Here is a 26,173-nt window from a genome sequence, read left to right on the forward strand (position 1 = left end):
AAAAACCTCAGCGAAGTCCCTTTAAACTACAATGATGACGTTGAAACCATCTTCAGAAAACCATTATATTGTCTTACTTACGGAAAGTTTGTTTATGGAAGTAAAATCATAAAGTTATTTTCCCACAACAGGCAAACATAAAAATAAGTCATTTGACAAAATATATCCGTATGACTTGTCACTTTAACTACTTACATACACTTTTAGCTAAGCACTGTACACGTATATTATGGTTTTTACTGGAAATACTTCCTGTTAGTAATAATTCTAAGTAAAACACAAAGAACGTTTAATTGGTAATTAAATTGATTAGATTTAATCTAAACTACGCAAATTGAAACAACGCCCACCCTGATATCACGGAAATTGAAAAGTCTCAAAAAAGGGGAGGTAATAGTTAAATATCTTAAAATAAACGCGCATTGTTTTTCATGCCACTGTAACACAAGTTTTATAGGAATAGTGTGCGTCCCTGATAGATCGTTTCTACATATTTTAAAAGAAACAAAGAAAGAAGACTTTTATCTGACCTAAACTAAAGTTTTCATTTTTTTAAAAGTATCCCACTTGCAGCAGACGACACTGTACCACGCGCTCTCTCGTGTCGTCTGGTCGTTTTGCCGAGCTTACAACATATATAAACTACATTTCCATATCACTAATTGTGTTATTTTACCCGACTGATAAAGGGGGTGTTTTATCCTGTCAAAACGAGAATGTGAAATCTAGTGTTTCACATTATCTCTGTTAAATTTAAACTTAATTTTCTCGTACCATTACCGTATAAAATGTTTAATAGAGAGAAAATCGTGACTACCTTCAATCGATAAATTAGTACTAAGCTATAAATAAACTAGATCATATAAAATTACAAATGTATAATATTATGACGTTTTAAATCATGTGATATGCATTCTACTTGCCCATTGGCGCGTTATATAGACTTAACATAATTCATTCATTAATAGAAAATAGTTTAATCCGAAGTTTGTTATATATAGACAGTTTTACGGATTTGTACAAGAGCAAGTAAGTTCTTTCTCGAATATTCTTTTAGATTGTCAACTACTTATGAGAATAGGAAAATCATGTAAACTAGTTATTCTGTCACAAAACATGAATACATAATTGTATTGATTTAGAATTTTAAATTTGTTATAGATTTATATATGCAGAATTTATGTCGTTACAGAATAGCTTGATTTAGTATTATTTCGATTAAAAATTATATCAATATCAATGGCAGTTTTATTTCGTTTGAAATTATATCGAAATAGGTCAGTTATGTCATAAGTACGGAAAAAAGAGATTTAGGTTGCTATATTTTTCTTAAATACATGTACATACATTATAACAATTAATTGATATAAACATAGAGTGCGGTTTATTTGGATAGATCTACCCATTTGAGTTACATTCGTATAACTGATATCATAAGCCCTTACAAGAGGCCATCAAGGTATTGTTTTTTATAAGTAGTTATAGATATAAATGAATATAAACAGTCCAGCCAATTTAAGATGGCATACGAGTGACATTTGTAGATCTACCCGTTTCAGAAAGATAAATCTACAAGGAAACAGTATGACCAAGACACGGAAGACCGGTATGAAGTCATCACACTACACCACGGTAGTGTTACCCCCGTGCAAGGTGTGTGGCGGTGAGTCGACAGGTTACCATTTTGGGGTCATCACATGCGAGGCGTGTAAGGTAAAGAATAGCTTCCTTCTATATTTTTGTACAAACCTCAAGCCAAGGAAGACAATATCTTGCAACATTTTATATTTTTATTGAAGGAAAAAGTTATAGTCTTTATTTGGATCGCATAATATTCAAATAACCTTCCTACTCCTTCACTTCCCGCAAAATCTCCGATTTACGGGCATGTAACTATGCCAATATTTAGATTGACTTTGATTCTTAGAAATTCTCGTTGAAATTTACGCTGACTTAGGTTGATAGAACCGCTTTATTTGGTTTTCACGCTGACTTTAATTTTATTTGCTAAAATGTTTCAATTTGGTCAACATTACGTACAAACCTGTATGACCGCGTATATCTACAAAGAGGTCAAACTGGTGTTAATTCTGACATACATTTAAAGAACATTAGCAATGACCTTAATTTTCAGACATATTTTGCTGACTAAGAAAAAAAATTACACTGACTTAAAATGACTGTGATTTACCGGGGCTTACAGTTATGGGCGTTTTTTAACTGAGACTCGCGTTGACTTTTACTATAAGAAACGTGAAGATTACAGAAAAGTTCATCTGCGATTTAGATGAATTGGACTTTGATAAGGTTTAATGAACACCTACCAATCAATTGCTTTAACATATACCGTCATTTTTGTAAGATATTTGCGACAATATATTCTTTGATATCCAAACATGTTTTTACTAAGATTAAGTTTGACTTAGATTTGCAAACAGGCAGCTTTGACTAATAAAAGGGCCGATTTAAATGTATAAACAAACTTGACAAAGTTTCTGAATTAGGGAAAAACAACCATATTTGACAAATACCCGGTTTGACTGGGAATACATTTGACTATGATATACAAAAGGTTAGACTAAGACCAGATTTGACGAAGATTTTCAGAAAGGTGTATTGTTTTTAAAACCTTTTCGCTAAAAAAAATAACTTTGATCTGGCAGATATTTTAAGTATGTTTTTGCACAGACCCATATTGAATTCGATTTGTTATGGTTTTGTTTATTCTAGAAATATCCAAATCAAACAGACGGTGTTCTTTAACCTTGGTCTATATTCGGTAACGGAACGTAATATGATCAAAGCAAACGATATTGAGTTTCTTTTATAATTATACTTTCTATTGAAGGTCTAATTATACTATTCTATTGAAGATCGATGACCGTTTTTTGTCTGCGAATAAAAATGTCGGTCGCAACAATTACTGAAAAGGATTGTGCAAATAGTTTTCGATAACAAATAAATAGATCTCTTTTTTCAAATATGAAAACAGACTTAATTTAGCATGGAACGTTCTCGCATAATTTGCAATTTAATTGACAGCGAGCCGTCATCGATGTATGATTATACTTCAAAAATCGTTCTAATAGTTAAACGGATCAATAGGTTATCTAACATAAGGGTATTTTAATGGCTGTTAAAACAAAACATACACCGCTTTTGAAGTAGAGTTCAATGCACTATATAATGAAATGGTTCATAACGAGTTAGAAAATTAGGGCATTCGCTTTCATTCAAGGATAGATCTAGAAAATTGAAATCTTGCGTAATATTTTTTTGGTTCAACTTAAAAGAATCGCCACGACTAAAATTTTAAATCATATCATGTGAACTTCGTGAATTAAGTATGTTAAATTGTTGTTTCAATTTAGAAATTCTCTTACTAGGCCTTATGTTTATTTTTGATTGCTGTCCCCCGTGGTAAGGGCTGTGCTTCAATTGTCATATTTTGCGAAATGTCTTTATAGATATTGAATTTTGGCAGGTATAAACAAAGCCAAAGAAAAACAAACTAATTATAAAACTTTAATTACACATATACATTCCTCTCTCGCATTAAACCTTTAAATGCTATCAATTTTATTCATCAAAAGTGTTTTTTTATATTTTTGATATTCGTTTAAAATCCCCCCCCCCTCCGGCTAAAATAAAATACTTAATGCTCATATACCTGAGCCAACTTTTGCTTCTTTTGAGCCATTTTTTGCTTCTTGTGAGCAATCTTTTGCTTCTTTAGAGTAATCTTTTGCTTCTGTTGACTATAAGTACAAAATAGTGTATTTTGTATTTTGTATGGAGGTAAAATTCGACTTTGTTTACATTCAGATGTCTTTCTTATAAATTATTTAACACACTACGCCATTTTCTTGAGATGAAAAGCACCTCACATGTTCTAATTATCTACATTATTTTAACATTATATAATACATGTTTGCCCTTTCTACAGAAAGAAAAATAATAGTTATATATATATATATCCTATTCTGAAGTTTGATGTGCCTTTAGATCTATAATTGATAATCAAAATTACAACAGGATCATTCTATAATTCAAATGCATTTTGTTTTTGTTTGTAGGCTTTCTTTCGGCGTTCATTGGTACAGAAGCGCAAACCTAAATGCAAGAAGAATGGGGAACTCGGAAAGTGCCACATAGATTTTACAAAGTCAAACAACTGCTCAGCATGTAGACTGAGCAAATGTTTAAAGCTTGGAATGTCTAGAGAAAGTAAGTTGTCGTCTGCAAACTTTTCTGATAATAAAATTTGTTATCATACAATTAGGCTATATCACAGAACGTTAAAGGTGCATTATGCCTCAGAAATTTATAATTATGCTTGAAATGCTTTAGAAATGTCAAACATATGTTTGCTAATGTTTTAATAATGGATTTAGAGCATGTAAGTTATTCAACAACTGAAAAATAGCGCTAATCATACAGGGATGTGTCTTCAAGGTGGAAAATGTAAACAAAGTAGTATTTTGACTTCCATACAAATAACTCACTAAATATACCATTTGAAAACATAGCAAAATAAGCAAAAGATCGTTTATGTGCAGGTATATGGCAAATTTTCTTTTTGAAACTGTCACAGGATACCAAAGACAGAAAGTTTTTGAGAAATAGAAAAATAGCATTTCTAAGGCAAAATGGGCCTTTAACCAACTCGTCTACCATTTTGTTACAATCTTGTACATGTTAGAAAGACTAATCTTTATGGAAATTATTGTTTGCATTTTGTTATCAGTGTCATTACAATTAGCTGTTTCTAAACTGTTTAAATGAACATACTTTAAAATCCAGTCTATTAGGAATTTTCCCTCAAATTTTTAGTCCTCTACTCGTATCATAAAATTTAATCATATACTTCATAATGTACTTAATAACTTGTCAATGTTAGAAAGTTTGATCTAAGGGGAATTTTGTTTTTCAAGCCTACACACGTAACATGTACATTTCCTGTAGGAACTATATTTTATTGTTTTAAAGTCAATAAAATTTCCGTCCACTTAAATTATTTATAACACTCCGTAATCTAAGTAGTTAAGAATACCGGTATTTCTAAATGCTAGTTTCACAAATCTTATATCACATTTTAGGTATTCGCCGGGGCCGTTTCTCTTTGCCACTAAGGACTCAAGCCATCGTTGAAGCAAACAGTTTAGAAAACAAGGGCTATAACTCTGCCATGGAGGAAAGCGACGCGTCTACGCCTTCGTCAACCATTTCTGACTCATCAGACGACAGTTTGAGCCTGGTACCATTTGCAGGTACTACCTCCCTTTATATCATACATGTATATGATCGACTAGCCTTTCTGTCACTCTCTGCTTTACGTCCCTGCTATTTACGTTAAGCACTATCCTTTATCGTATGTCTTTCTGCCCATTAGGAACATCTCGGCTATTATTAAATATCTTTATCCGAAGTTTGACGGAAAGGGCCGAGAAGCTACGATTGCGTTCTCTCGTCATTTTCTAAAGTATTGTTTCATTTATATGTGATTGTAAGAGTTTGACTCCTTTCTGAACTGTGTCCTGTTTATAACTGCACAATGCACTAATACTGTTTCTTTTAAGACATTTTACTTAGTCCACCCTCACCCACCACTAGTTTAAATACATGCAAAACCTTGTCTTTAAAGGGGCTCCACTGGGGTTTTTATGTTGTTGACATGATGGGACTTGAAATAATTTTTCGAAATTAATGTTCCGTTTGATGTAGGTCTAGACAAATAGCTTGAGTGCTAAAGATCAGATAATTCGCTCAGAATAATTATTCTAATTGTGAAAAAGGACTAAAACTGAAAAGCGTTGCAACGCTTTTTACTTAAATCGGGCAAAGAGTATCACAAAAATACGAATTTCAATTTATTTTTTTAGTTTATTTCTTCATTTTCTACTGCACATCTTTCTGTTTTAAGTGTCGCAGTTGATCAATGTAACAAATTCAAATGTTATGTTTTAGGCTATTGGACCTAAGTTGAGTTCCTTTAACCATAACGTACTTATAAATTGGTTTCGGATTTCGAGTCAATAGGTACATACACATGGTCTTCTTAAGGCCTCAACAGACGGTAGGATTTAGCTGTACAGCACTAATTAGAGATAAGATGTACAATTTTCAAAGCTATACAACACTTGCATTCAGACGGTAATTCTACACTGTAAGAATCATCTGAGGTTTCCCCTAAAAAGGATCCCTTTACATTGATCCTTTACATACTTTACTCACTAAATACTCGCCATGAGTAATGATTGAAAAACCTCCATTTAAAAATATATATATATATATATATTTTCAATGTGAAGCCTGACCGAGACTCAAACCTAGGACCCTCGGAATACCGTACTGCGGCTCTGCTGTCTAAGCTATCTGGTCGCCTACAAACTACCTCCCCTCCCCTAATTAGAGAACAATTCAATACCGTGACAATCATTTTCGGAATAATTTGGGATTCGAACATAAACACAACTTTGGGTCTCCTGAAGAGTTTTTCAACATCATTTTACCCCATCTTACTACTATGTTTACCTTTTAGCCCTAATTGTTCTGGAATTTCATTCATTACACCCATTATCAGGAGATAATTTGGTTATCTGTTACTTGTCATTGTGGGAGGTCTATAAAAATCGGTATGACAAGATTTTCAAAATAGAACATGTCCTATCCCTTACATCTTGACATAAGGTTTCCGAAATCAAGAAATAATACCCTTCACACATTAAGATTTGTCTGTACATCTTAGTTTTAATTGGTGTTGTACTTCAAAATCCTACCGTCTGTTGAGGCCTTTATCTTTTAAAGCATTTTTGATTACACAGAAAAAAAATCAAGCGTCGTGCTTTGAATTCTAAATAAGCAAATTTGTTATCTCATTTTGTTAATAGTTCCTGGAATAGATTTTCCCAAAATTCAGTGCAATAAAATTGCAGCGTTTCTATCAAATCCGGATGTATGTTTTTGTTGTATTTTGTTACATCCGTCTTTTCTATAATTATCAGGCGTTGTTTTTGTCCCCAATTACTGCTGTATCGTAATATGTCATAAAAGCTCTGATAGTTCATCTTTTTTATCTTTTTATCACTTTCATAAATTTTATAACGTATTTGATACAAAACATATGCTTTCACCCGGTCTCAGATTACTAGGCGGTTTGGAAATATAAAAACCTGGATCCGCTTACAGTGTGCGCAAGTATTTAAACGACAATACCCTATTCTTTTCACTTACATACGAAATTATAAATTATACACCTTGCTATCCTATTTCATTTTTTGTGAGCGTTTATGATCTAAGGTTAAGGTGTGTCTATTTAGAATGTTGCAGGTTTGTCACTACTAAATGTATTCGAAAACACGAAACCATCATTTTCTGTGTCATAGTTTTATTGTCGTCTGCTGATGCTATTTTTGTAAACTGAAGATTGTTTCTTTTTGAATTTCAGAATCAAAGTCGTATAACAGTTATAGCCCGACTAGGGACGCTGCCCTTGGCCTGGTGCAATCCAGTGAGATGGAATGCCTCATTGATGCGCTGGTTTCATGTCAGGAGGTCGTGTATCCGAGTCTCAAAAAACATTTCCTTCAACCACTGAATGAAATACATGATAATGTTTACGTAAGTATGATAAAATCAAATTGTATAATATTATTTACAACAATATTAATTAATAAAAGTGTATATTATTGATTTTGATTGATTTTGTACCGTTTAGGTACAAAGGGAAGTAGCTTAATATTAACTTAGCGTTTGTCTAATTAATCAAGGGAAATAATACCCGTGAAATCGATAGCATTCTTGAGAATATAAGTAGAGTAAGATGCGCAGTTATTTGCTATGACACTGTTGCTTTAAACTTCGCAGGATGTATCGCTATAACTATCGAAAACACTATTTATCTTATCTGACAATAAAAGTATGTAATCAACACATCCCGGACTACATCCGGTACAAATAGTTCATGTCCAGCAACAGAATGTCAAAATTATGCATACCAATTATAGTGTCGTCTGCAACCTGTATCACGTGCATTTTCTTTGTTGTCGTAAAACAGAAAGAGTTTAATCTAAAGCAAGAAATATTCGAAGACGTATTCGGGACTTCAAAGAAGCTCTCCACCGAGGAGTACCAAACGGTGTTCGCAGAGACCGGTCTTGACCTAGATGACAGGCTGACCCAGTTTGACATGTACGGTCGGGCGATGGAGGAAAGCATCGTGCAATATAGAAACTTTGTGAGACTTGTACCCGGCTTCAAGACTGTTAGCACTGATGATGCATCTGTACTAATGAAAGGTAGTGTTTCATTTCGTTTTGCTACTTCCGCTAGGCATTACGGTGCTCTTAAAAATCACGATGACGTCAAAAATCTAAATATGGCAAATGTAGCGCGGAATACATCAAGATTCGACCTTTGTTTAAGGTGTGTTGTTGTTTTGAGGGTTCTTTATGATATACTAGTAAATAATATCATTGAAGAATTTATATACATGTAGTTATGGGTATTTAAGAATTAAATTTTCACCTGCTCTTATCAAGATGGCGAACATTTGTTGCTTTTTATATAACCTGCCTTGATTTTATATAATTTGAACATGTTTTACATTGAGACATGCATATGTAATTTTATGAACCATTAAACCTATGAAAACTTGAAATAAATGTATTCACGAGCCCTTTTTAGTCACGAAATTTATATTTTTCACGCTAAAATAGGTTGCATTTGCATTTAATTAAATACCAAGAGTGAAACATAGAAAATATTTATTTTTTTCAATCGGGTAATGATATGCGTTTTTTCATTTTTTGTGTTATATCAATAATCAAATGTTTTAAGACCTTTAACTACTGACATAAAATAAACTTAAGCTTACTGACTCGACCGAGAAAAAACATCACGAAGCGTTGTTTTACCCCAATATTTATTCAAATTAGCCATTACCAAAAATAAGACAAATAGTTATGAAGAAAATCGGGAGTTAGGCTTTGTGTTATCAGTAATAAACCACTTGAAGACGTTTAAAATGGAAGTCTTTTCATGTTTGTTAACTTTTTCTAACGATGAAAAACACGAAGTGTGTTTGGTTTCCTAACAAATAATTGCCTTTCAATATTAAAATTAAACATACATTTGAGCCGCGTCACGACAAAACCAACATGATGCGTTTGAGACCAGCATGGATCCAGACCAGTCTGCGCATCCGCGCAGTTTGATCAGGATCCATGTTGTTCGCTATCTGTTTCTCTACTTGTTATAGGGTTTGTAAGCGAACAGCATAGATCCTAATCAGACTGCGCGGATGCGCAGACTGGTCTGGATCCATGCTGGTCGCAAACACACTATGTTGGTTTTGTCGTGACGCGGCTCATTTGTAGTTTGAGTTGACTTATGGTAAAAGCAGTGTTTGTTTAAGCCTTACCTTGCTGAAACAAAAGAACATTAGCCTCGGTCACCAATATAAAACCATGCCGGCCAGCCTGAGAATCTATGCAGGGTGAACAAAATTCAAATTTACAACTTGATATCCCTAAAATTTAAAATGGACGGACCCGAAAATGGGACCAGGACAAGTCCATTACCAGGTTAAGGGTAAAATATATCAAAACGTTATTATTTCAGCTGCACATCTTGAAGTCTGGTTCTTTGGCAGTCATATGTTATTTAACAAGGAGCTGGGCGTGGCTTTGTGCTGGGATGGATCTCAGAATGGCACCAAGGAGCACATGACGAGGTTTTTCCCGGAAGAATGGATAGATCTGAACTTTGAATTTGCCGATAGGCTTAGCAAGCTTAAACTTTCCTTCGAAGAGATTGCTCTCATCCGGGCAATTGTTCTAACGTCTGCAGGTATATATAGTAGATATTTTATTTTACATAATCATGGACATATTCGAATTGCATTTAAAAGAAGAAAAAAGTGTAAACTGTGTGTAATTATTTTTTATTAATTTAACTGAAAAGGTCAGTTTATTGTATTAACATATTTCAATTATCTGGTCCCTCCGTGGCGTAATGGTTATGGTTGCTTACTTTGAATTACTTGCCACGCTATCCAGTGTTCGAATTCCGATAAGGGTTTTTGATTTTTTTTCTTGTTAAAAAGCTATCATGCGAGCTTGTGGAATGGCGGTGGTTCTACTCAGGTGATCGTTCATGCTTGAGAGGCAACAGAGTTCTTACTCTTACCGGAGAGCTTGTAAATTGCCGTTTGACGTTTTTAGATTGAGTAGGACTGTCCAAAGAACCTACACTAATGTATGTTTTATTAATTGATTTCAGACCGGTGTGCAGTTAAAGACAAAGGTTCAGTGCAAAGTCTTCAAGAAAGGTTTATGGAATGTTTACGTCACTACCTGACGAAAACAAGCACGGCACCAGGACGGCGTTTATACAAGATATTTGATAGTCTTCTTGCTGTGCGGTCTCTTAACAGAATGAACATCACTGTTAACAAACAATTTCTCTCCCAGTGGGAATTTATTATGCAAGACTTCCCCTTATGGAAAGATATGCTTTCTTACGATGACTGTTAAAGTGTCATAAAATTCGGATAAATTATATTTGAACACATCATGTACGTCCACTTAATTGAATACGGTTTCTATCGACTCTGCCATAAAACTGACTAACTTCCGTATTTATAAATTGTAAAGAATAAGTGAATTGAGGGTGAAAATGAGTTATGGCCATTCACGTTAAAGTCAAGTTTTAGTTAGAAAGTACTTGAACATTTGATTTTGTTTTGTAGAATTTCGTCGTATGTAAGCTGTTTATAACCACACGAAAGTGTAAAAGGAAGTAAGGCAAATGTTAAAGTGTTGTTTATATGAATATCTAGTCGGTGAAAAGAATTGAATGCTTAGCAATTCTATCTTTTTTTTTTTTGCTTTTAAAGATTATAAATGTACATGTTTTGTCGTGTATATACAGGTCTCCACACTAAAAGAAAATCTTGCTTGCTAGTAAAATTGTCGTTCGCTTACATGTCGTCTGCTTTATTTTTTAAAATGTTATCAAATTTTCTCGAAAATCAAAAACAATAAAATGTGAAACCTGAAATCTCGCAGTAGATTACCAAGTTTACATCCGGATTTCGCAAAAGTTATACAAGTTGAAAAAATGTACATGCTCCCAAGAAAGGTCCAGTGGTATGAAATACATGTAGCAGGTACACATTGAATTGTTATGGCTAGCAAAAATTTGTACTTTGATTAGTGGGTCCGGTATCCGGTCTACTACAAAGCTGTGAGATCGCGTTCATCTAGCATTAAGAGTTACGTTCTTCATTATTTATATACTTCATTCATTCTGGTTTAACATTAACCATTCATTAGAAATGATCTGTGAAGTTTTCCTTATACAGTCGAACTTCGTTCGCTCGAACTCGGAGGGCCCCTGAAAATTTGTTCGAGAGATCGGTAGTTCGAGCCAACCGAGGTTGAAAAATAAGATCGTACATAGAGGCATATACCTGTTTGAATGTTACCTTTGTTTTTATCCATCTGTATTGTTGTTACATTGTAACAATGATCGATGAATTCAATAAAAATAATACAGTCTTCTTTATCTTATTTTGTTATACACAATATAATACAGAGTTTACATTTATCGTGAATCACAATCTAAAAATAGCACAGGCAAGTCTGTTCATTTATCATGGATCACAATCTAAAAATAGCACACACAAGTATCAATCTATTAATAGAGCAAGATTTTATACACATGTCAATACACAATTATCGGGAAAAGTCATTTAAAAGTTCTTAATATTTCACAAGCTTTCATAGCTTCCCCAGTTCATCATCTTCTTCCGTTTCTGTTGGATCACTTTCGGTTGAGTTCCGTGCCGAAACTAAGTCCTCAATAATGTCTCTATCACATGTTTCAGCACATCTCAATTATTTCTTTTAATATCATTAATTACCATTTATATGCGTTTTGTTTGCATCTTAAATAAAAACGGTCGGAAAACAAAACAAACAAATCGATGAGCGAATATCACCTGTCCTTTTGTATAATTCAACCTTAATTGCCTTTATCACAAGGTGTTAAAAACACGAGACGCCGACTGTCACTAATTAGCGGATCGTTCACAGCTTTTGAAAAATTTTTGTGTTCGACCGAAAACGTGTGATTTTCACTATATTTCTATTGGAGAGACCGAACAACCTGTTCGAGAGTTCGAGCGATCAGTGTTCGAGCGATCCGAGGTAGAACAATATATGTTAATATATAGGGAATTCACCGGGACCGGACGATGAGTTCGAGCGAAGGGAGGTGTTCGAGCAATCCGAGTTCGAGCGAACGAAGTTTAACTGTATATGTATTATGTAGCTTTTAGTATCTGTCATACATTTATGTGCTTTAAAAGCTTTCTTTTTTTGTTTTATTTTGTTTACTTTCTTTTAGTCGATATCAACGAAATAAAATGTGAAATCTCTTTTATCTTCGTTTCTTTTATCAAAAAGGTAACCTACATTTTAAGCTTTCATTTATATCCAAGTCGTGTATATCTTTTTCACACATGCGCAACGCAACATAAGTTTATTCTTACAGAGGAAGACTTCTTTTTATCCTATTTTCTTATATTCCTTTCAAACCTTATGTATATTCCATTTAATTGATTTTTATTTTTCAGAATAATATCATTTCTGTTTATTTAAGCATTTATTTCTACATAAAACATGTTTTACTGGCCTAAACATCTACATAAAGAAGAAAGGAACCAGTTTCCGGACGGAAATCAGGACCAGGTCCGTGAACAATTCATACTCTGTCGGGATTTCAAATTTCTTAGTAAAATTCATATCTACAAGTCAAATATGAAACTTCTTTTCAAATGAAACACTGAATTTCTGAGAGAAAAAAAACAAACACAACAAAACGAAACTAGAAAAAACAAGCCCCACCTTAACGAAAAGTAGATCTGTCCGAAATTAGAACGTGCCCGGAATCTGGCTCCATGTCAACACAAAAGAAAATAGCAGTTCACTAAAAGGTATGTACATTACAATTTACAATTTTTCTGTACAATTCAGACAAAATATCTATTGTATTATCCCCAAAGAAATGCCGCTAGGAATAAAGGAATGAGGTGACGCCAATACGACGTCCAATAAGAATGTTAACTCAATATACAACGTCGATTTCTGAAAACAAACTAGGGCTGTTGCCGATAATCAAGACCATTTTCATGGGTATTCTCAAGACAGTGTCACAAATAATCCTACAGATTATTCAGTTTTTTAAAGTCATTATTGTTGTAAATCTTTAAATAAAACACACTATGTCACTCAAGAAATGGTAAAAAAGCAATGACCATTAATAAGACAGACACTATTTCCCCGTCATCGTTTGTGCGTCATGTGTGACGTCATTTACGTAATAATTACACAATTTCTTCTAATTCATAGGTAAAAATACCTATTTTAGACATCAAGACGAATTACTCGATTACAATGTCTAAAACTGTAGTGAGGCAGTTTGAACATGTCCCATCCGCCTGTTTACAAAGACACCGGTCAGTCTGTGAAAAATATTCGTCTACAGGCCACATCTGCAAGAGAAAATAAAATTTTAAGGATTATAAACCTTTACGAATCGGTAGATAACAACATTTAGCACATAAATGTTTTTCCTTTTGCGACTCCGTAAAAACGGTATAGCATGGCCGTGCATATATTTTGTCGTGACGTCATTTGCGTTATATAAACAAACCCGTATTATCGGATACTACTAGCAGACGGATAATGCTTCGATACCAGAAGTTTAACCCCGCGCTAAATGTTATATACCGTTACACTACTGGCCCGTCATTAAAAAAGGATTTAAACACTCTTTATCTTGGGATTACTGCATGAGCATTTTGTGAAAAATGGCTGTTTTCATTGAAAAGATTCACGTTACAAGTTCAAATTGCTATTAAACTATAAAAATTTCTTCAATACTAATCAAACTTGGCACAAAAGTTGACTGGACCATTGCCTTTGTAACATCATGCTCAGTCTAAATTTCCTGTTACCATGGAAGCGAGGGGACATCTCAAAATTGCCAAAAATCACTATTTTGCGTTGATATTTTCAATGAATATTGTTTTCAAAGTGCTGCAACTTCTCAATGGAGTTAGATAGATTCAAAGGCTTTTCGGCGTTGGTTACTTAACGGGAGATATTTTTACTTCCCCGAGAAGGATTGAAAATTAATGCGCTTGTCATTTGACAATCTTTACACAGTGATCTCCCCTTAATTTTTCGGCATTAGTGTACATATAAAGGGAAGTAACCGCTTCGAGGAGTTCGGACTACTTTCGGTTTTTGCATATAAGCATATCAGGGTCTGAAATTTCGCTACCATTGTTTGTTTGGTCTGACGACGCAAACGACTCCTATTCAGTATTCGGGGAAAAGTCGGTGAACTTCACAAAATACTAACGTTAAGCACAGTTTCAGTAAAGAACAGTTTTCTGCCAGCCTACAGGAGAACAGATAAGATTTCATTTTTTGCACAAAGTTTACATGCAGATTCTAAATACAATCTGAAAGTATTATTTCTATAGCTTGTTTCTTTTTAGCAACATATTTGCATCATATATTTCTTCTACTAAAAGATACAAGAAAATGTGAATAAAAAATAAATGACAGCGTGTGCGTGTAACTATATAGCACAAACTCAGATTAAAAAATTCTACCATCACTTTGTAGTTTCCAACTGTAATATTTTCAAACACTTGGTAAAGTTTTGATGTCCTTGCTTTGCGAATGTCCGAGACCCCGTCTGTAGGCACAAGGACTATCTCAAACAGCTGGAAGTTGTACTCCGGAGGCGGACTGCTCATTACCATTTCCACTGACCGCACAGTTTCGTTTGATATTACGTCATCAATGACGTGATATGCAACAGACGCATGCCAGTTAGCAGACGGAGGCGTGGGCGTGGTTTCTGTCTCTGGAAAATAGAATAAATAATATGCAAATTGAATTGCAGTCCTATTAATTCGATAGCAGACGATCCCAGAGCAAAGGCAATTATTTTATTTCTTTAGAAATAAACATATACTCAACTAAGATAACTCCTTTGCTAGAGACGACACAATTTATTTATCTTAATGAACGTTAGGTAAGTTGTAGATGTACGAGCACCGGATTCGCAAAGGATCAAAGGATACTAAAGGTGGCCACAAAAGTCATTTAAAAGTTTGCGCAAATTTTTAAATACGTCACCTTCCGAATGTACCGAACTCTACCGAATTTAATTTAAACGAATATGAGATATATGTAAACAAGTTTTTATGATTTTAAGACATCTACACTTACTATATAACCCATACACCCCTGTTACCAGGTCAGTAGTATTAGTACGCTGTTCCTCACTATACGGTGGCAAACTCCATGCCGTCAGCTGATAGTGCGTTAGACCAAACAAGGGAAATAACTCTAGCTCTACTTTGTCCTGTAAAACGAAAACGATTATCTCGTTGTGTCGAATTTATGAAATGCACAAGTGAACAATTTCGCAATTTAACGTACATTTCGTTAATTCCTTTTCGAATTTTAAGTTTCTGACGATAAAAATTAATTAATCCAATCAATACAAATGAGCCGCGTCATGACAAAACCAACGTTATGCGTTTGCGACCAGCATGGATCCAGACCAGCCTGCGCATCCGCGCAGTCTGATCAGGATCCATGCCGTTCGCTATCAGTTTCTCTACTTGTTATAGGGTTTGTAACCGAACAGCATGGATCCTGATCAGACTGCGCGGATGCTGGTCATAAACCCGTTATTATATTGGTTTTTGTCAAGGCGCGGCTCAAATGAATCCGCTGAAAATGGTAATACCTCAAAATAATGAATTAGTAACAAAGTTAAAAAGTTATAACAACTTACTTGAAGCGGGGCCGTGCTTTGTGTGATGTCCATTACAATGCAGACATAACCTTTATTTTTGTACAAACGTATTTCATATCCAGTAACATGTTTCTCATCTGAAATAAAAGATGGTCGTTTTTTTTTTGGTTTTAAGATACTTAAATGAAAAAGAAAATCTAAAGTTTTGGAAACAAATGTCTTTGTCTCGGGCAGCCACACTATATGTAGGGTAAGCGCACAGACCGTTAAATTCTATGTTGTTGTCATTTAATAATGGTGTAATGGTTAAATCGTAATTTTATTCTTGATAATGATCAAGCGGGAGATAATTTTCGATAATTTTATCAATATTGATATACCAGACAAAAAGGCAAATGTCTGTGCAAGGAGGATTCACGGTGACTTATTTATTTCTCAAATGAGTGATACCTAAAAAAGATAACAAACACCTCATCAATGGCGTCCCAAAATAAAAGCCGTATAACAAAATTATAAATTGGCAAATATACATACCATTTTCAGGAGGATAAAACGAGATAACCGCACCGGGATAGTGGCGATTTTTCTCTCCACCTCGCTTCAGAGCTTCACGCTCAATGAGGGTCACTGTAAAGTTCTCCGGTGGACCAATCGTAAAATTGGAATGGCTGTCCGTTCTGTATATGTGCGGGAACTTACGTAGCAACTCCTCTTTTGAACAGTCTGTTAACAAAATGAAGATTAAGGTAAATGCAGTGTTAACTCTCATTGTTCTTTGTATGTCTAACAAGATCTTTAAGGTCTAATAAGTTTCAAGCGTGTGAATTTAGCATTAAGTTCGACATTAGGCATTTAGCAAGACATTTAAAATCTGTCGCACACCGCATTTGCCAGGACATTCAACAAGACTGTGAAATATTACCAAAACCCCTACGGCCGAATGTTGTGCAAGCATGGGAGTCGGTAAATTTTCAAATGTCCTGCGGTATGTCCTGCCAGCAGAAAATTTGGTAAAAATTTGAATTTCTTGCTGAATGTCTTATGTCGAATTCAGTGCTAAAGTCACACACTTATGATTTTTGAGGGTTCAGAGAACAAATTTTGAATAAGGTTTGTTTGGACATTGTGTTTGGCAGTTCATATAAACAGAAACTCTTTGTTTGGATTCATAAATGACATTTCAATAACATGTATGACAAAAACCAACATTTACGGTCCTATTTAAATTGGAAACGTACATTGTTCCTGACTTTAAAATATATACCTTTACTGAGAACACCGGCAGCCATTTTTGAATTTTTTTATTTTTTTTCTTCTAGAAATTCGATAGTGACTGTTCTTAAGACAGTACATTGAAAAGATAGTCTCAAGCATTTGCTTCTTCGTTTATTGACATACATATATGTAAAGAAAAAAGATGCAAAGCATTATGGGAGACCTACATTAAAATGGCTGTCGTAAGAGATGATGAGAGCTCATCTAAAAGCATCTATATTTTTTACAAATTAAATATTTTGTGAAAAAATAAATCTTTAAAACGGTAAAGCAAAGTAAAATCTTAAAAACATGACCATAATGATGTATTATCAAGTATATATTATTTGGATACATACCTTTCGGATTAACTGAATAATATGTTGACCACGTAGGATGTTGCTGAAAGAAAATAGTATAATATATGATATTTGTGTGTGTCCTAAAGAATCACAGACTTTTAGGGGACGTGGGTCTTTTGATTTACTCCTTTTTCAGTAAATATTCACATAAGTACTGCATTTTGTTACAATACCTTTAGTATTTATTTATTTATTTATTTATTTATTCATTTATTTATTCCAGCCTCATCTATATACAACATAATATAAAATATATGTATATAGCCATTCCATAAGAATTATAAGAGACTAAACATCTATAGACACTATAGCACACATAATAAGCGTACTTGTGTAAAACCTAAAAACTCAAACACACTATGGTTTCATTATAGGTCCACCAAAGGAACAAGCTTGTATGGATAATCGGCGATGTGTCCTCCCATTCATTGTATGGTAGCCAGTTTGTATCATGTATACATTTTCGTTTGACGGGACGAAAAATACAGAGGTAGGAAACGCTTAAAATACGACGGATAGTTGACGAATGTAGGAATACAAAAACATCCAACTTCCCCACCCCCACTCCATCCCCCCCCCCCCAAAAAAAATAAATAAATAAATAAAAAAAATTTCTTGCTTGCGTTTTGTATTGGTCAAAATCAATACAACTTTTTCAGGCTATTCACATTTTTGTCAAATCGCAATGAAAAGTACTTGACGCAAGAAGAAAATTAGAACAGAACAGAACAGAATATTTATTTTGACTTAAGGCATATACAGCTTATCATCAATCATGTAAACATAATACGTGTACATTCAGTCGCATGAAAATGGCAAAAAAGTTGTTAGTTGCATAGAAGGAAAATATTATATAATTTAACTAGTAAACATCAAATCAAATTGAAAAATCTATATTACACACAAGTCAACATTTGATATAATTCAACTTCAAGATTTATGTGATTGTTTCTTCCTTTAAGAGCTCTTGAAATAAATATAGACAATCTACACGATATTTTGTGATTATTACAATCTAACAGTTCAATAAACGTAAACACGACATTTTAATATAATACATCGAATCATTTTCTTTAACAGGCGATAAAACACGTGATTTTGTAGCGCGAGATTTTCATCCGCGTCGAGGGTAACGCAACCAAAAGAGAGGGCTTTTAATTTGCGCGGGAAAATATATGAACTTCCTTACTTGCACATTTTTGGGTAAAACGTTTTGAAAATAAATAACGATAAAAACTAAATATTTCAAAGTGATTTCTTTATTGCGACATTAGACTACTTTTCGGCTTAAATTACAAATGTATTTAAATTCCTCGATATAGCAAAGAGATTTGTAAGCGTGTTTTATATATAATATACGTTTGTCTTATTAAATATTCTTTTTCCAACCATGCTTTGCAATAGATATAACTTCACAACATAATAATTATGTAATGAGTACAGGTTGGCAATTTAAAACAATCATTATTACACTAAAAGATATTCAGTATCTATATTAAGTCTTAATTATTTCTTGTTAATGTTTAAGCAAATAAAGTAATTATACCTTCGTATGGAGCTCTTTGAATTCCGAGGCTGTTAATTGAATCACAAGAAAAAAATGAAACACGTGGAGGAACATTGCGACTGTATTTTATCAAAGTAAATATTAATGCTTGTGATGAAGCTTGTACTACAAATAAGTATGTCTTACTACGACAGGAAATATAGTATCTTTGCTCTATGAAAATAGATAATTCCGGTATTTAAAGTGATTTCCGAGTAGCATCTTCAAAATATAGTAGAGTACATGAGCGAATGGGTGAGTGATCCGTCTATTGATTGAAAAAAAAAATAGTCCAATATGTGTAGGGTCAATGCATTACCCATAACCCCGATGAGTTCTTTTGCTCAGAAACTGGACCAGTCCTTTTTGAAATTCAATGGATCTTAAAACTACAAAAGAATAGCTACCCATAACACAGAGAATTAGATTTAATGAAGTTGCCTCGCTTTGAAAGTGGAACAGTCCATTTGAAGTTCAAGGGATCTAAAAATGGTACAATTGCAAGGGTGTTCAGGCTAGCCTGGCTTTAATTAAACTGATGGCAAAGGCGCACTCCTCCTCACTTTCATTTTCAATAAATTGAGGGTAAAAAACGGAACCATTTACATTTGTATATACGGCTTAGAATGAAAATAAGGAACAGATGGCAATGGACGGGTTTTAACGGAATCAAAGATGTCGCAGAACTTTAGAGAAGAAGTAAGCCTTTACCACCCATGTCGAGCAAGGTCTGTCTGCAAGTCCTTGAAGTTAAACTAGGCTCTATACTGTTGTTCAATTGTCACCCTCATATCCGAAGTTCCAAACATGGAAGCTTATAAAGTCCATTTCGGAAATTTGGCAGGTACATACGACCGCCGGTTGCAGCCAGGTCGCTAAAAATCTTGCAGTATTGAACAATTTGAACGCTTGACCTGCTGAAATGGTGTAATGGATTCGCCCTGCTTTGAATTTGGAAAAGTCCATTTAAAATTAAATGGATTTCAAAATCTCAAACATTGAGCTACCAACAGTGAAGAACATGGTCATACTGTGAGGTTGTGCAGACTAGTCTGCCCCTCAATACTGGTGGCAAAGGCTATATACACTGGCCACGCTCCAGGAGGGAAAAGGACGCCTGAACAGAAAAATCACTTTTGATAAATAAAAGTACATTTACTAACCAGAATAGCAAAATTTCGTCTGCTCAAACAGGAAAGTTTTTTTAATCTAATCGGAAAATTGCATACTTATTTAATGTTTTTTATAAGTTGAAGTTAGTTAAAATTAGTAATAGTTCAAGTGATTCTCCTTACTAATAATTTTCCTCAATTGAAGGCCCGGCCTGAAATCTCTGCATTTAGTGTTAGCTTTTATAATACATGTATTTATTACTTGCTTATAGATCTATTTGATATTTTTCTCAGTGAAATTACATTTGATAATTTTCACTGTAGCCGGACTATATAAAAACATTTAATAACTAAATGGAATTATCAACAGAAATAAATTCCGTCGTATGTTAACTTTGCTTCTTTGAGAGCATCGTCGGAGACCCACGATTGATAAACATGTCACATAACATGCAAACAATGATGAATGATAATGGTTCGGCCGTGGGTATCCGACGATGCTTTGAGAGAAGCATGTCAATAACTGTATACATTGTGCAAAATTCGAGAAATTTTACAGAACTAAACTTCAACATTGGTAAAGTGACGTCATGATTTGGTGACGTCATAAAGAAGAGAACGCATGACGTTACGCGACAAAACAAGTAAAAATCACTAAAAGAAGTTAACATGAAATAAAAAGAAAATGTGTTTGTTTGGCATGAAAGAATGAAATATATTTCACTCGTGAACACCAGCTACTATAACTAAAATAGTTTAGGTATGTGATACACAGAATAATTATGATTAGATCTACGTTCACGAGTGTAGGTTCGTTATTAAATTTTATTCAACTCGTTCAATAAATTCAGCATTGAACCGACGCCGCTATGTGTTGCAAACGACAATATATAAAGGATATTGAATGAATGCAGGTTCAATTCTGAATTTATTGAATGAGTTGAATAAAGTACATTTGTATTTATATACATGTATATACATGTATGTATATAAACAATCTGAACGTTTTTAGATTTCAGAAAAAAAAACTTTACTTTTTGACCTCTTTTTACAAATTCTAAATTACTACAGATTTTTGTTAGGATGTATTCTATTTCGCCGTTACTAACGCTTTTACACTGAAAGATTTCGCCATTCTCTTTTGTTTCCTACATTTGAAAATCTTTAGAAAATTTCAATAAGGAGTTTAAATTCAAATAAGGAGAGGACATTTTTCTCATACAGTTATTCAAATTGGTCAGATATTTCCTTTATTTTGTCCCACAAACGATATCACCAGATCATATATCAAACTCTGATCATTCTTAAAACAACAACAACAACAACAAAACACTGATCTCGTGTAAAACTACCCCCTCCCCCTTCGCCGCCACCGTCCCCCCCCCCCCCGCTATCAGGCACTTGTTAAAGTTTGCGGTTTTTGTGTCAGCCTCTCCCTGACCGTAGAACACCAACGTGAGAAAATTAACGCGACACCACTTTTTCATTTTTAAGTGGTCTTGAATTCTGGTAAGAGGGAACATGATAATAAAACAAACAAAAAAAAATAAAATGGTAGTCCAATTATGGACGGATTTTGGAGGGGGTATTTATATTTAGATATGTCGGTCACTTTGATGTAAAGATAAAACTAGTCAAGTACTAGAAGTGTTTATGCTTTAAACACGCCAATGCATAAGTGAGATAACATAGATTTAACTTTATGACCTTTTAATCTATTAGTCGTTCAAAACAAATGATCAATAAAATGATAAAATCCGGCAAAAATTTAAAGAAAAATATAATTATACTAAATGAACTTATAGTCTATATATTATTTTATCTGGGACTTAAGATACGTTATCTTGGGGACTTAAAATCTTCTGTCCCATATTTATTCTGTATTTTCATTGTTAAAAACAACAGCAAACAAATCTATAATAATGTCGCAAATTTATGTTTATTATGTATTATACTTTCGTGCTTTTTACCTATTCTTTTATCATTTAGGTGTATTTTCTTCAATCATGATAATTTGATGCCAAAATGTATTTGTCATCAACAAAGCTGTGATTGTTTTATTCTTGCCACCCACGAAATAAAATAATTTTAAGGGTCATAATTCATTGCCAGAGACGGGTACACTAAAATAGCCTTTCCTGTTTGTCAATCAACGCACGTGCAAAAATAGATTCTTTAAGGTTTAAACAAAAAAGATTTTCTGATTCGCATAACGTATTGTGTCATTTAACAAACGGACAAAATGTTATCTTAATTACAATCTTCTTGATGTCATTGCACATCATTTGCGATAAATAGTTATGATACTTACATTAAGCCCATTTCTTGATCAATTAATATATATTTTGCCCCTTTATCATAGGTGCGTCATCACTGTACGCGTATAATTGATTTTTAATTACTATTGTTTGACGAGTGTATATGTCGTAATAAAATTTGATATTAAAAATCTAAATATGTCAAGTTTGCTGTTGATATTTCATGATTATTTTTAGGAAAAAGAGGATACTTTTCCCATATAAAAAACAATATGGTAAATACAAAGAAAAACATTTTCTAATTTCAAAAAAGCGCATTTTTTTAATTTGTTCACCAATTCGTCCGCGTTAAATTCGTCTTATTTTAATGTTAAATATTGTGGTTATTTTTTTTCATCAGATGTATATATTTTGAACTGTGATTTGCGTTTCCTTGCAGGAATTTTTAATTTTTCTGATGCTGATTGAATGTGTGACATTGAATATCAAGCCGGTTTACAGTACAGGTATGTCATTGTTGTGGCTCCTTTGTCTCATTTTTTTCATTTACTTATTTATTTACATATTTAATCCATTTTATTTATTTATTTATTTATTTATTTATTTATTTATTAATCTATCAATTCATTATTTCATTCATTCATTCTTTCGTTATTTCGTTCGTTCTTTCATTCGTTCATTTATTTGTTTATTTATTTATTTTTCTAATAATTTCTATTTATTCAATTAATTAATTTATTTATTTATTTGATTCATTTATTTAAACATTTGATTATTTGATTATTTGATTGACTGATTCTTCGTTTGTTGTTAATTCATTAATTAATTAGTTTATTTATTCATTCAAATAATTTTTCATAAAAATGCTTTTTTCATGTGAAGTTTTAATTTGCAATGATTTAAGTATTATGCTTGTATTTTTGTTTTAGAATTCTTATCATTCAAACCAAATTTTAGTGAAATATTGGGGCGAAATTTGAACAGACCAGTGTTCAAATTCTGTTAATTTATTCTCGGCTACTACTATAATGCACGAATGTTTGACCTAACGGGCGTCAGAATGAACGAACGGACATAAAATTGACGCATGATTAGTTAAATACGATACCTATGGTGGCGGATTTCTGCCATTTCATGTCCGCGTGTCTTTTTAGGCAAAGACACGGCGAAACGCCAAATATAAGGCACCGATACGCAGAATTCTACCCGCCGAAACGATGATTCTACAGAAGATCTCATACCTTTCGCCTATTAAAAAATCGTTATTTCGATCTAAAGTCGATGGGTGTGGTGAAAGCGGCAAGTAAGACATTTAGACCCCTTGACTTCTCGACCCCTTACGATATTAAAATGACTTCTAGACCTCTTGACACTTAGACCCCTTTTTACATGACTTTTCGACCCTTAGTGGGTAAGACATTTCGACCCCTTTCTCTTCGATTTTTGTACTTTTAAGTGAGCATAGTATCGTGTCTTCACCTTCGACATTTTATGTCAGAAATTAGCCATCATAGTTGTTGATAATTTTTTTTCCAAATATATATTTGTACTACCAGACAAGAACTTGAAGTAGGGACGTTCGACATACTGTTCGGGAACAGTTCAGGATGAAGAATGCTGTCGATTCCAAAATACGTCTAATTCAAGACCTATATATGAATGGCTGATCCTGTTTTTAAATTCAAATTTAATTTTGCAGAAATAGGTGCGCCTTGTTCGTTATATTGGGATTGCAGAAGTAAGACGGTTGATAACCTCGTATGTACAGAGAGTTTCTGCGCGTGTGATTCCGGTTACAAGCCCGTGGGTACCCTTTGCGAACCAGGTAATATGCTCTGAGATTTTGCTTTACATAATTCACGACTGCCATGACTTCTGATTATGACATCTAATTGTCATGATTATGTTAAACTGTATTGATAAACTTATTCATTATTGATGTAGCAACCCCAGACTATTTATTAAAGTAATTGATATGTTTATGCAATTATATCCAAGTGAGACCTTTTAGAAACTTCATAGAACAGTTTGATTTTTTTAAAAATTTATTTCTTCTTATAAAACAGTTATGATCTTTTAAAATAAAGGTCACAAAATTTGAGACAAATACCTTTCACCACTTCACTTTGGATTTGAGTATTATGATTTTCTTATAACTGGATATTGAAACTATTTTGCAAAGTCCTAATCACAGGCGTTCGACACATGATATGTCTTGCCAATAATGGTTAATTTGTCATACAATAATTTCCCCTTGATCATCAAGATCAAAATTATAACCCAGCACCCGTTTACAATATATTATATATACAGTATACTATAAATAGTAAACGGGTATGGAACGCCTGGACTGTCTTATGTTAAGATTGAATGATATACCTGGTTAAATGTCTTTCTGTTGAGTCCGAGATACAAAATGCTGGGTGGAAATCCTAATGTGCTCAGTTATTGAAGTGCTATGTTGTGTGCTGACTGTATTTTATTCAGTCAAGTCAATGTATTGTCGGGTGCATAAGTCGTTATGTTCAGTTCTTAAAACAAACAGGCATGTGGAAACACAATTATGTTGAGTTAAAAAGATATGTTGTAGGGTGTTACAGTTATTATGTTCGGTTATAATAATATGCTGTTTGGTGCTCTTCTCATCATGTTCAACCATGAAAATAAACAGTTGAGTGGTACTATCATTTTGTTTGGTTGAGGCAGTGTATTATTGGGTGATACTTTTATTATTTTCAGTTGCAATGACATGCTGTTGGGTGCTTTATTCCTTCTGTTCAGTCGTGAAATAGAACTGTTAAATGGTACAATCATTATCTTAAATGGTACTATCATTATCTTGTGTGCTGATTATATCTTCTTCAGTCAAGTCAATGTGTTGTTCGGTGCAAAGGTCGTTATGTTCAGTGGTTTTTTGGTACTATCATTATGTTCAGTTCAGATGATATACTGTTCGGTGCAGAGGTCATTATGTTCAATAGTGAACGCAAACTGTTGTGTGATACAACCATTATGTTGGGTTCATTCGGATATTTTCGGGCAACAAGATGGGAGAGGTCACGTCGAGGCTAATGACCACTAAATTGCCAAAACAATTTTCTTCCCTATAAATATTATCGGGGGGCTTAAGAACGTTATTTTCATAAATTGGACTTTTAAATACCCTATGGGTATTTATTAGTTGATTCATGACTATACTATACTGTTACAGTCATAATGGGTACAGTATATATAAAACTTAAAATATGGGTAAGGGTAGCCTGTTAAAGTTACACGTGACCACCGTAAATAAAACTTAAAATTTATCTGTTTGGTAACCTATAAGAGTCACAAATGGACACAGCAAACGAAATTTATAATATAAAACATCATATTCAAGTAAGGGAACCCTATTTGAATCACACATGGCCACAGTATATGGAGCATATAAGTAAGGGTAGCCTATTAAAGTCACATATGGCCACAGCATATACGACTTAAACTGTATTTGTTGGTAACCCATTTGAGTCACACATAACCACAATAAATGGGACATAATATTTAAGTAAGGGAAACCTATTTGAGTCACACATGGCCACAGTATATGGAACATTAGATATAAGTAAAGGTAGCGCAATAAAGTCACACATACCCACATTATGAAGAACATTCTATATAAGTAAGGGAAACCTAATTGAGTCACACTAGGCCAAAATATATGGAACATTATATTTAAGTTAGGGAAACCTTTTTGAGTCACGCATAACTAAAGTATATGGAACATTATATATAAGTAAGGGTAGCCTAATAAAA

General features: G+C 33.6%; 3 protein-coding genes across 3 annotated transcripts in view; 2 read left to right on the top strand and 1 right to left on the bottom strand.

Annotated features, from left to right (window-relative positions):
* Nucleotides 1-920: 920 nt before the first annotated feature.
* On the top strand, nt 921-10,984 carry LOC132714327 (nuclear receptor subfamily 1 group D member 2-like). Its single transcript, XM_060697169.1, has 8 exons — nt 921-1,029; nt 1,545-1,713; nt 4,077-4,227; nt 5,100-5,270; nt 7,448-7,620; nt 8,057-8,297; nt 9,622-9,849; nt 10,282-10,984. The coding sequence occupies exons 2-8, from the start codon at nt 1,585-1,587 to the stop codon at nt 10,533-10,535; spliced, it is 1,347 nt and encodes a 448-aa protein (XP_060553152.1). The 5' UTR covers nt 921-1,029; nt 1,545-1,584; the 3' UTR covers nt 10,536-10,984.
* Nucleotides 10,985-12,650: 1,666 nt separating this feature from the next.
* LOC132714328 (uncharacterized) lies at nt 12,651-19,193 on the bottom strand. The gene is made up of 7 exons (XM_060697170.1): nt 19,012-19,193; nt 17,463-17,505; nt 16,384-16,572; nt 15,889-15,986; nt 15,315-15,450; nt 14,690-14,946; nt 12,651-13,558 (listed from the first exon to the last, which is right to left on the bottom strand). Exons 1-7 carry the CDS (start codon nt 19,084-19,086, stop codon nt 13,448-13,450), a joined length of 909 nt encoding a protein of 302 aa, XP_060553153.1. The 5' UTR covers nt 19,087-19,193; the 3' UTR covers nt 12,651-13,447.
* A 3,318-nt stretch (nt 19,194-22,511) lies between these two features.
* The window catches only part of LOC132714331 (prion-like-(Q/N-rich) domain-bearing protein 25), a gene marked incomplete at its 3' end in the record, with an annotated part of 43,868 nt that continues 40,206 nt past the window's right edge, over nt 22,512-26,173 (top strand). Inside the window, exons 1-3 of the mRNA XM_060697172.1 lie at nt 22,512-22,656; nt 22,821-22,887; nt 24,081-24,206. Of these exons, the coding sequence (XP_060553155.1) occupies nt 22,654-22,656; nt 22,821-22,887; nt 24,081-24,206 (196 nt within the window). The remainder of the gene's footprint in view (nt 22,657-22,820; nt 22,888-24,080; nt 24,207-26,173) is intronic.

The sequence above is a fragment of the Ruditapes philippinarum genome, unplaced genomic scaffold (assembly GCF_026571515.1).
Source record: "Ruditapes philippinarum isolate M1 unplaced genomic scaffold, ASM2657151v2 ctg7131_1_1_1_1, whole genome shotgun sequence".
NCBI lineage: Eukaryota > Metazoa > Mollusca > Bivalvia > Venerida > Veneridae > Ruditapes > Ruditapes philippinarum.